Here is a 12276-nt window from a genome sequence, read left to right as displayed (position 1 = left end):
ATATTGAGATGTGTGCCGTTTCCTAAAGGCGCGATGCCATCAACACCCAAAGGTGCCTGGAATACAGCACACATTCAGTAAATGAAAAATTAGTCCTCTTTCTAGTTTGAGTCCTGCTTTTTCTTCAAGATTCAGATCAGGTATCCTTCATTTACAAAGCTTTCCCTTCCCCAACCCAGAGCATATTATGGTCCCTCTATTATGGCAATTGATACACTAATATAATGTCTCATTTATGTATCTGTGTCCTCCACCAGACCGTGAATTCCTTGAGGGCAACAATCGGATCCTATTCATATCAGATTCACACCATTTACCACGATTCCAGGTCTGTACTTAATTTATACATTCAACTAATTTGACAACTCTCACTCGAATGTCTATATACCAGGCACTTTCCTGGGCATTTGAGATAAACTGGAAAGTGAAACAACGTGTCTGTCCTCGGGGAGCTTATATTCTAGTGGTGGCATCAGACAATAGGTAAGTAATAAATAAAGTCATTACAGATCGTGATCCATGAAGTGAAAGAAATAAAAAGCTAACGTAGAAAGAAATTAGGGCCCTCTTTTTCATAAGGAGGATATAAATGGCTTTTGAATAATAAGGTGGTATTCAGACTGAGACCTGAAAAATGAGGAAGAGCTAGTCATGTTGACTGAATAACAAGACTGCATGCTGCTAGAAGGGGAGAATTAAATAGTGCCCTCAGTATCTTTTGAACTTCTTTGTGCCCGGTTCAGAACTCTATACTCAAAGAGCATTTAATCCTCACTGTTTTATTATTAATTAATAATAAGCTCAAGTTTTGACATCAAAGGACAGACCAAATCATCAGGTGAGTAGGAAAGCCCTCTGAGGGGTTATGAGGCTATGGAAACATTTGGTTCCTATCAAGGAATTGGATGGGATGACCTATATCTCCAGAGACTCAACAGATGTAAGATTCCACCATGTGGTGCTCAAAGGCAATGTAGCAAAATGGGAATTAACATTCCAAATACTTGCTGAATCTGTAACCAGGTTTGCTATTGGAATGCCAGTTGCTCTGCTTTCTCTAGTAAAATTTTCATCACTCGTTTCCTGGGCTCATATCGATAAACATCAGGGCGATGATTGCTTTTCTGTGTATCTCATCCATTACTTGCTAAAAGGAGAAGTGGGGAACTCAGCAGAGGGCTAATCACTGAGGCAAACAAGGAGTTTAGAGGTGCAATCTGAGGCCAGGCTCTCACAGAGATCTCAGGAAGGCCTGCTGTGTTTTGGGGCAGAATGCAGCCAGATCCTAGTAGAAACAGCCTTCATGTGGGTGTACAAGAAGACTTTGTCAAAATTGACGGGGCTAACATGCATGCATTGTGCTGTACGGACATAGGTTCACCAGCTCGAATCTGGGCTTTTCACACTTGGTGCTGGCTATGTTCTTACTTTTTGAGTGCAATGTCATGGCATTTCACAAGATCATGTAGCATATTATTCAAAACAGAATCTCTTACATGGAAGGCATTAGGTTAAAATTTTAGGATATAAACAGGTATAAGACACTGACCTGGCTTGCAGAGACCCTAAACCATTTCTTAATATACTGCTTCCAGGCAAAAAAACATCTTAATGATGTTCAAGTTCTATTTTAGATGCTAAGAAAACAAAAATAACTAAGACATGGTCACAATCTTTCAGTTTCTAGGCTAGTATGGAAATAGATCAACATCAACAATAACTTGCACCTAACTTTTACACTGTATGTGTAACACATACCCATTTAGTGTCTGCCCTTCACTAGATTTTCAGTTAAGGAAGGAACAATTTCTTGCTTGTATCTGTATTCCCAGTGCCCACCTAGCACAGTGCCTGGCATAGAATAAGGGGCTAGTAGGTGTTTGTTGAACTGAACCAAAAAATATACATCTGATATCCATTAAAAGACAAAGATAGTAACACACTACAGGATTACTGATAAAGAAACAATTACCTTTGCTTGTGGGGAGAGGAGGTGGAGACAGAGGGTCAACAGTGCTATAGACCAATAAATATATGAAAAGATGCTCAACAGAACTAGTAGTCAGGGGCGAGTGGTTAAGTTCACGTGCTCTGCTTCAGTGGCCCAGGGTTTCACAGGTTCGGATCCTGGGCGCAGACATGGCACTGCTTGTCAGGCCACGTTGAGGAGGCGTCCCATATGCCACAACTAGAAGGACCCACAACTAAGATATGTAACTACGTATCAGGAGGATTTGGGAAGATAAAGCAGAAAAAAAAAAAAAAGATTGGCAACAGTTGTTAGTGCAGGTGCCAATCTTTAAAAAGAAAAAACGGAACTAGTAGTCAGGGAAATACCTCTTAAAACACAATGAGATCAGAAACCATTTTCACTCATAGCAAAATTGTAGCTAATGGATAACATCCTCAGATTTGTGTAACACACAGAGTCCTCTTGCAGGGAAATTATCACACTGTCACTTTATTCTTTTTCTTTTTGAGGGTGGGTTTCCCTGTTCTATATTCTTATTTTTGTTGTTGACTAGAAGCTGTATTTTGTAGCAAAACATCCTTCAAAGTAGGGACTAATAATTTCTCCCAAGCCACCCTTTGCTCTTCCTCTGGTTGAGGAGTGGGGAGGGAAAAGAGATTTCCAGGTAATAAGAATCACTCTCAGGGCTGGCAGAGTCACTGTCTTCAGGTCAGCTTCTGTCAGCCTGAGCCCCCCGGTGCCCTCCAGAGAGCACTGGCTGCAGCCAAAACTACACTGACCAGATGCAGCCTCAAGGCACTCTATGGCCATTCTCTCCACAAAAACTCTACTGGGAAATCTCTCTTGAAAATCCCTGTGTGTAACGCCCAACAAGAAACAAAGTGGCTCCTATGACAAGGAAACAGGGCCGGCTTCCAATGTAGAATCAAATAGTCTAACCCATTCTCTTAACTTTAACCATATGCTCCTTTGTCCCCAGAAAGCAGGTCTTGCTGTTTGAGAAGTACACGGGTTTGAAGATCTGTTGGAAGCTTGCTTGTGTTTCGTGTGGATCTGAAAATGGGATACTATTGAATTTGAGAAGTCAGCCATGTCAGGCAAGCTCCAGGAGCCAGAGGTACCGCAGAATATGTGTCCCTTTAAGAGGGGATACTTTTAGCTCCTGCCAGAATTGCCTGGGGCTTTCTCAGCAGCTAAGCCTCTCTCCTCAGAGTGCTGATTACCCTGGCACTAGAGGGAAAAAAGATGAATATATTTCTTTTCAGAGATACTGTATCTAGATTTTGACATTTTATTTATCTCAACCTTTAAGCTTATCTTGCTTCAGTATGGTGAAACAGGCAGCTCTACCAAATCTCAAAGCTTAATCCACTGCAAGATGGAGAAGATTCTAAGGTGTAGTTAATTGTTCCGTGTCACATCATCCCCTTTTCCTCTCAGTTTGACTCCTGAGTGAACAACAACAGAAAACAAAACAAAATCAACAACTTGTTCCAGGATTAAGGTGTAATCAATGACAAGGCCAATTGGGAGCAAAAGCTCATTAATTTGGTACAGCAGCATCTTAACTCTGTCATACAGGGCTTGTTGATGGCTGAAGGTGGGAGGTTTCCCGCCCTAGAACAGCACTACGAGGTCAGCTGCCTCTTGGCCTCTCTCCTGTTCTAACACCCCAAAGGCATTTGCCACTTTCCCCCTCTTGACTATTCAGCTGATAAATTTTGTAAAGAATAAAGGCTCAATTGAAAAGTGTAGGTATCTATTTGTTGGAGAAGAAGCCATTTCCCTGTTGCCCAGTATTTTTCTGGAGTAGGGCAAATGCTGCTCAGAATGTCACAGTGTTATATATATATAAAACCCTACATATATATATACATATATATGTATATGTGTACACACATACACACACATATATACATATACATATATATATATATATATATATATAAAATTGTGCTTGCTTACGTCTAGAAAGATCCACCAGAAGGCAGATGGGATTCTGAACAACAGTTAAACAGTGAAATGATTGAAGCTTATTAACTAACACGCCTGTAAGTGCGTGGGCTGTTATTTACAAATTGGTGACCTTGGGCACACTATAAAAATGAATTAAGAGGCTGCAATAATGCATCTCTACCATTTAGCATTGTGCCTGACACATATTGAGTGCTCAATAAAAGTTCATTTTTATTATTGTTGTTCTCATTATTATTATTCTCAGCATCATTGCCATTATTATTAAACTAGAAAGGTTCTGGGTTTAAGAACTTAAAGTCTAGTTGAAAAGAGAAAACATAGGGCCGGCCTGGTGATGTAGCTGTTAAGTTCGGCGTTCTGCTTCGGCGGCCCAGGGTTCACCAGTTCGGATCCCAGGTGTGGACCTACACACTGCTTGTCAAGCCATGCTGTGGCAGGCATCCCACATATACAGTAGAGGAAGATGGGCACAGATGTTAGCTCAGGGCCAATCTTCCTCAACAAAAAGAGGAGGTTTGGTGGCAAATGTTAGCTCAGGGCTAATCTTCCTCAAAAAAAGAAAAAAAAGAGAAAACATACACAGGAACAAAGTAAAGAAGCAACACTTATCTCATGTCTTTATTACAACACTTATGGTTGTATGACAGATTGTCTGTTAACATTAGATTTATCTTCTTCTGGGATCTGGCAGTGCTGGGTGGCTGCTTAAATATCTTATTTAATACCATTAGATATAGCAGGTTACATGTAAGTGCATTTCTCTCTGACTTTAACTGCACAGATCTTTGCCCCCTCTAGACAATGAATACCTGAAGGGAAGAGCTTGTGTGCTGCCAATCTATGTACTCACTCACCTGCCCCTCCCTGGACCAGAACAATCTAAGGCCTAAAGGACTTAATCAATACATCCTTGTTGACCAAATGAATGAGAAAGAAAATTATATGTTGTTGACCATGTAGTAGAGAGAAAATTGTAGTAGTCACTGGTCTGTTCAAAAACAGATACTTATCGAGTATCATCTATGTGTTAAGCCCAGTGCTCTGTGCTCTGGGTGCCATGAGGATATCTAAAATCTACCCTGTGCCCCGAGCAAGGCCCCAATTTTTGGCATGGGTAGGTTTTCTGAGAAGAAAGTAAGACATGATACAGGAGAAAATGAGCCCATACTTAGCAGCCTAGTCTCCGTCAAGCAGGGCTAAACTAGATGACTCAGAACCATGAGCCCCTCCCTTCCTGATCCCCATCCTTCACCCATCCAGCCCTGTCCCCCTCCTCCTTTATATTAATATCCCCAAAGAGGTTACCTAAAGACCACCTATTGGCCTCAGGAGCCACTCAAAAATGCAAGCCCTACCAAACCACTTGAGAAGTATTCTAAATATTCTTCCTTCTCCTTCCTTCTTTTCTACATTACATTTTCACTAAGGCATTTGCTTTTCTATCAAAATATTATAACAAGTAGTTCTAATAGTATAGAATACACACAGTAGTCATTTGCAACATAATGGCGTATATAACATATGACATGTATGGCAAATGACTATTGTGGGAATATTAGAAAAGTGAGTGTTTGTGGGTATATTATATACGTATATGTATATGTGTGTATATAGATAGTATGTATGTATGTGTGTATGTATATTTATGTGTGCATGTATGTGTGCATATACACACATCTCCTCTAGTGAAATGAATTTTAACACTGAAAAGTCAGCACGTCATTCTTGCCACACTTTCCCAAGCTTAAGCCCGTGGAGGTTGTTCGCTCAGAAGGGAGGCCTGATACTATTGGAAGGTGATATCATTTTTATTTCACTAACCCTTATGATCAGAAAAGAAGATTCTTTCTAGACTGGGGCATCGGTAACAATGCTCCATCAGAGTTAGAAGCACGTTGAACACGAGCTTCAGCAGTCTAGGACAAGCTCTCCTCATCTCCTAAAGCATGCCCTTCCCACCGCTCAGGTTGAGAGTTATGGCTACTAAAAGCCTCTGTCCCACTGAGACAGAAGTGCACATCTTTTAATTTTCGAATATGCCGACTACACTCTATAGGGCAGATGCACTGCAGAATAAAAGCTGGCTTTCACTTTCATATATGTACATACATTAGAGAAATCTATCAAGGAAGCATAAGCTTACTCAGAGGCATAGAGATTCTGATGAATAGGTACTGAATTTAAACAATACAGCAGGTGTCAGGCCCTTAATGCATTAAAGAATTGCATTTTCTGAGGCTCTTACCAAACTTCCCACACTTTTTTTCAGTGACATAATTTCCTTGGGGCAGAAACTCTACATAATTGACCTCCGAGCTGGAGGAGGAGTTCAATAGTCTAAATGCCTGACAACAAATAAAAGAATAGACTCTATTCTTTTCTTTAGTCTACTAGGGTTTTCCTAATACAGAACAATTTATTTGGGGCTTGTTGTACATAATGTCAAGCATAATGGAAAACAGAAATTAAGTAAAAGTAAAATTTAATGAACAATCCCCTTTTTGGAGTATGGTAGATTCCTCTGGGGTACCTATCCAATCCGTGATCCTTCTCTTGTATGACAACTGCATTCCTCTATAGGGACAGGCCCTGCAACCAAATAACTACTACATAAATCAACTTTCCCTCCCCAGTCACTGTTGACTATACCAGGGGTGGCCACCTGACACAAGTGGACTCTTTCTCCCTAGACCTCAGTCTGAGACTGAGAGCTGATAGCCAGTCTCTCCTAGTCATGTGAATTGACAGGTGATGGAATCCTCCACGGATCTTATGTGGTGGACACCCACAGCTTTTGTCTGCACAAAGACCACTCCCTGCTTTTCTGTTATTAGTATGACCACTCAGTCCTTGTGTGCACATATGTGTGTTTCGGGGGCACGGGGACTAATCAGAGGTGATATCCAACAGTTAGCCATCGTTATGAGAAGGGCACTGACCAATCAGGACAGACCCTGGGCTTGCCACCAAGCCAGTGATCACTGACTATTATCCCTGAGATTGTCTCTATCCTCTCAGAGACTCAGAGATTTTCACACGACCCAGGCCTAACCAATCAGAGGTAGTGCTCTCTTAGGCTTCAGAGACTGGTTCAGATGTGGGCACATGACACAGGCTGGCAAAGAAGAGCCAATCAGGAATGAGATAAATACAGCCAATTTTTAGAAACAAAAAGAGACAACAGAACATACGTGTATAGTCTCCAAGAAAAAAAGGAGGAGAGAGCACCTGCTTGGGTTTCTGGGGACTTTTCTTTTGTGCTGGTATCCAATTGAATTAGTCTGTCCCTAAAGGATTAGTATCGTATGTTGAAAAACTATTTCTTGCACACTCTATATGTGTGAGGGAATACAGCGTGAATCCTAGAGATAAAGGTGTGCATATAAGTTTGCGCGCACACCTTCAGGACCACGCAAGGGACGCGTGAAAGAGTGTTGCACTGGTAGTGTGCCTGGGTTCTGCAGACCTACAGGTTGTGTTGATCCCCTCTGCAAAGATACCTTCATTCTTTCGCTTCTGCTACAATAAGCTCACAGATAAGTGAGAAGTGTGTGAACCAAAACGCAGAAAGACAATCTAATGAAAAGTTTAGCAAAGAGATCTGACTGTGACCTAAAGAAGGGGTCTATAAAGAAGGTCTGGATCTGGCGTGCCTGGAGATAAACCCCAATTCATAGTTAAGACAGAAAGCAAACAGAAGGAAGGCATACACATAACCAGCAACCTTGCGGAGAGAGCAGTCACGGTCATTGTGTTTAAATAACATAGTAATTATTAGCTCAATTTATCCACGTACCTCCAAAGCGAGCTCTCAGTGATGCTCCCCAGGTTATAGTCATACAGCTTTGTCAAAATGAGAATCACCTGAAGGCAAAAGAAGACATCAGGGTTAGTCTCAAACAATTACAGTCTCACAGAATTGAAACGGCCCAAGGGAGGGTTTAGGATTCCTTTAATGGGCGCTTAACATAATTGAATGAATTGTTACAGCCTTCCCTTACCCTGACCGGGGAAGGGTTTGCCAATGCCTTCCATTAAACTGCTCAAGGCAGATCCCCTCCTCAACTTTCTCCCCCAGCTCCTCCCTCAACTCCCATGGCAGCAAGAGTTAGCTGCCCATCTAGGCATTTCTTACCCTGGTGGGCTTAACACTTTCAGGAAGGCTGACAGAGCCTTTAAATATACACCCTGCAAGGTAGCTACTGAGCACATGGTTGGAAGAGAGGAAGAAGGTCAACGATGTAGGTCCCAGCCCTAGTAGCTGTACCACACTGAGCAGGTTACTTAGTTTCTCTACACCTCAATATCCCCATCTATTGGGGGGTGCATGGGGGGCAGTAATGCTATCTCCCAGAAGGGGTTGCTGGGAGGAGTTAACTTAGGTAAGAAATGCAAATTACTCTTCAATTTCCATGGGGTTCTTAAATGTTAATCCTCCCCCTTCTTCTTCTCTGTGGGTTTGGCTTTAATGGTTTCCTGTGATCTCCCTGATCTTTTCTGGGAAAGACAATAGATAAAAGCCACAGGGCTAAGCAACAGCATTTTAACAGGAGCAAATCTATGTTTTATGGGATCCTGAAGCTTACAGAACTTGGGGAACCCTCTACTAGGAACAGAATATAAAATGATGAATTCAAACTTAGGAACAGGTCCTGGGAAGGGACCTGTGCAATTGAGGGACACTGAAACTTAAGCTCCATTAGCATCACAGCGAATCTTCCTCTGATTTTAACCTATCACTGTTTTCAACCTCTCTCAGAGGTGCCCAAACTATTTAGGTCATTCTTTCAGAATTCAACAAACACTTATTAAGCATTTATTAGGAGCCCAGGATTTTGCCTGATGCCAGAGGACATAAATACAAATGAGGCCTGGGAGTCCGTGATCCAGTTAGGACAGGATGAGTTCCTCAAGGAAAATGCTAGTTGATAGACAGTTGATTACCCCTTTTCAGTCCCAGTGAAACTCAGGCCCATCTCAATGAAACTCAGGTCCACCTGGTCACCTGAAGTATACAAGCACCAGGAGACTTGGGAAGATGCAGCAGAGCAGTGAGTACCTAACCACCGATGTTCAGACCCCTTACTTGTTCTTCTTACATAAGGAAAAAGAACCTTACGAGTCCACTCAGTTTTCTGTTGAGGTCCATATTCCTCTCTTGATACTCATTACCTAGAACATTTGGCCCAGACCCGCTGTTTCCAACTCAGTAGAAAAATGCTGACATGGATTTCCTGGATTTTCTCTGAAGGCCAAGGGATCAGTTCTAGCCACAATGAGCATAGAACTTTCTAACCTTGAATTCCAAGGCAGCGAGCTGCTGAGGAGTGCTGAATCGTTCCAAGATCCACCGTGCTAGCACGAGGCTCGAATTACAGGCATAAGCATCACTGAGCGGATTGTGACACTTCTTTCACAGTAAGCAAACTGGAATTCATGACCTTAGATTTGTTCCAAGTTCAAGGGAATGAAGAACTATGGTAACCCAAATGCAGGTAGAGATCCAAGGAGCTGTGCTCTGAGGCCACCCCTCTCCTAAACTGCAGCACAGGCTTCCTTCAAGGACCTATTCAAAACTTGCTTCTTTAGCAAAATGTGAGCATGTGTGAGGTACTGGGCACCCTACGGGCACATCAGATGGCATGCCCGTGGTGGGGGCATATGCTAAACAGATCCATGTGCCAATTAAGTGGCTCTAAGTGCTAAATTTCAATCACCACCATCCCAGGAACACTGATCAGCGGCAGCGGGGTAGCTGTTTGTTTGAAGACACAGAGCCGTGTTGCTGCTCCACCTCAGTACGATTTTGCCGAATAGGCCTATAAATCCCCTACTAAGAAAATGGGGTTGTGGGCATAAAGCATTTCTAGGCAGTTGCTCTCTTGATACAATATGGCAGTAAACTAAATAATGAAGTTCAGCTGGTCACAAGCTGCGTCTCCCATCCATCTGCAGAGGGAATTCAGAAGAACCTCAAAGAAGGAACTTTTTCACCCAGCATGTAATGGTGTGGAGTCCCTCAGGCACACACACACAAAGTGTTTAAGCAATTCACAGGCCGGCGGGCAGGGAGGTAAAAATCCACTCCCTGACTCTTCTTGCTGGGCTAGTAGAACTCAAATGCCAGTGATACACTCGGCAGTTTATCAATACTGCACCAGAAGAGGTGTCCTTTATGGCATTTCAAAGGATATCTGCTTGAACCAGTCTAATCTTTCTGTTTTCAGAACAAGAGCAAGAAAGGGAGAACTGCTAACCTTTAGTTATGTTTTCAATCGATTATTTGAAGTCTCTCTTCCTCTCTTTTTTCCCTTCACTGTCCACGTGCATTATTTAGCACCTTACTCCTGGAGAGTGAGGTGTCGTTATATTATATCTGTTTGGTGGTTGGTTGGTTGTTTTTCTGTTCTGTTTAATCAGCAATACTATTTAATAGAATTAGTGCCTGTTCAAAGGGGCATAGCCCAAAACAGCACTATTAGATGAGAAAAAGGGGAAAACACACTTGCCTGCCTATTCTTGTCCCAGTGTTTACTATTTGTGCCTACTTTTCAAAGTAAAAAAAAAAAACAATGAAACTTTTTTTGGGGGGGAGGAAGATTGGCCCTGAGCTAACATGTGTTGCCAATCTTCCTCTTTTTTTGCTCGAGGAAGATTTTCACTGAGCTAACACCTGTGCCAATCTTCCTCTATTTTTACATGGGACGCCACCAAAGCATGGCTTGATAAGTGGTGTGCAGGTCTGTGTGCATGATCTTAACCAGTGAACCCCGGGCCACCGAAGCAGAGCGTGCAAACTTAACCACTATACCACCAGGCCAGCCCCCGTGGAACTTTTTAATTGAGTGAAATGTTATATGTCCTTAAATAATACATAGTGGTAATTTATTTTTATTCATTCAGTAAACAATTTTCAGGTATAGATTTGATTCTATGAGTCCAAGTGTACAGCATTTAATTATAAATCCAATCAATGAGAGCAAGGCTGTTCTGATCAACAGACACTCACACACAATGGAATACCCATCATTTCTTTTATATAGTACCAAAATATCCCTGACTCAAAACAATAAGTGGTGACCATATGGTAGTAGTTTTTTAAGATTCCTCTCTAATCTTAGGATACTTTCTTTAAATAGCTATAATCTAAATAACTATGGCTTAACAACTTCTACCTACATGTGCAGGACCTCAGTGCCCAGTTATTCTAGGACTTTCCGCAGTGACATGTCTAAGTATCCCCCAGGCAGTCAAGGAGCTGCTGTCACCACATGCCATCTGTCTTGTTCTTTTGCTGTGGCTCCTTCCTGCCATATCCATCACTAACGGAGCTTCTGGGGTGAACTTCACTTCGTCCATAATATAAAGAGCATGCTGAAGCCCACCCACCAAGCTGCTATTCTCAAATCATCTGTTCTTTGGAAGGTGGGAGGGTGCCACAAACAGTGCCAGGATGAGTGCAGGTCCTCGAAGGAGTGACCGTGGGCTTCCTCCACAGTGCTGAGTCACATTTTCACCACCTGGGCTCACCAAACTATTATCCCTTTTCCCAAGGTCTTCCAGAGCTCTACTGAATAATTCCACCAACTCCAGCCTCTCATCCCTCACCTCTGCACACAGGCGTTAAGAAACCACCACGTAAACAAAATGTGGCATTACATTTAATATACAACGGAATATGAATCGGCTATAAAAAAGAAGGAAATCTTGCCATTTGCAACAACGTGAACGAACCTGGAGGGCACTGTGCGAAGTGAAATGTCACACAGCAAAAAGACAACTACTGTATGGTAATGCTTATATGTGGAATCTTCAACAAAGAAAAAACAATTTCATAGGAACAAAGAATAGAATGGTGGTTGCTAAGGGGCTGGGGGAAAGGGAAATGGGGAGATGTAGACCAAGGGTACACACTTTGAGTTATTAAAAGAATAATTTCTGAGGATCGAATGTACAGCACAGTGACTATAGTTAATAACACGATACTGTATACTTGAAAGTTACTGAGAGTAAATCTTAAGCATTCTTAATAAAAAAAAAAGCAAACAAAAGAAAAACAAAACAGAGTGTTAACTATGTGAGGTGATGGATGTGTTAATTATCTTGATCTCGGCAATCACTCCACAACGTATATGTATATCAAATCGCCACGTTGTACACTTTAATTATATACAATTATATTTGTCAATTATTTCTTAGTAAAGTGAGGGAAAACAAAAGAAACCATCACAAAGGACCTTGGGGGAGGAAAATGACAACCTCTTCCTTCCCCCTTCTAACACCAACTTCTTTCTGCGATTGGTTACAAAACATAAGCATTCACAGAG

The 12276-nt window shown here is 42.0% G+C and overlaps 1 protein-coding gene across 7 annotated transcripts in view; it reads right to left on the bottom strand.

Moving 5' to 3' along the window:
- SORCS1 (sortilin related VPS10 domain containing receptor 1) overlaps positions 1 to 12276 on the bottom strand; it is a 476815-nt gene that overhangs the window by 292802 nt on the left and 171737 nt on the right. For all 7 annotated transcript variants that reach the window (XM_070604587.1, XM_070604487.1, XM_070604417.1 and 4 more), the window contains exon 2: positions 7746 to 7813. In XM_070604587.1, the coding sequence (XP_070460688.1) occupies positions 7746 to 7813 (68 nt within the window). The remainder of the gene's footprint in view (positions 1 to 7745; positions 7814 to 12276) is intronic.

This window comes from Equus przewalskii, chromosome 1 (genome assembly GCF_037783145.1).
Source record: "Equus przewalskii isolate Varuska chromosome 1, EquPr2, whole genome shotgun sequence".
In the NCBI taxonomy this organism is placed as follows: domain Eukaryota; kingdom Metazoa; phylum Chordata; class Mammalia; order Perissodactyla; family Equidae; genus Equus; species Equus przewalskii.
Note: the sequence above shows the minus strand (reverse complement) of the source record. Positions and strands in the feature narration are given on the sequence as shown.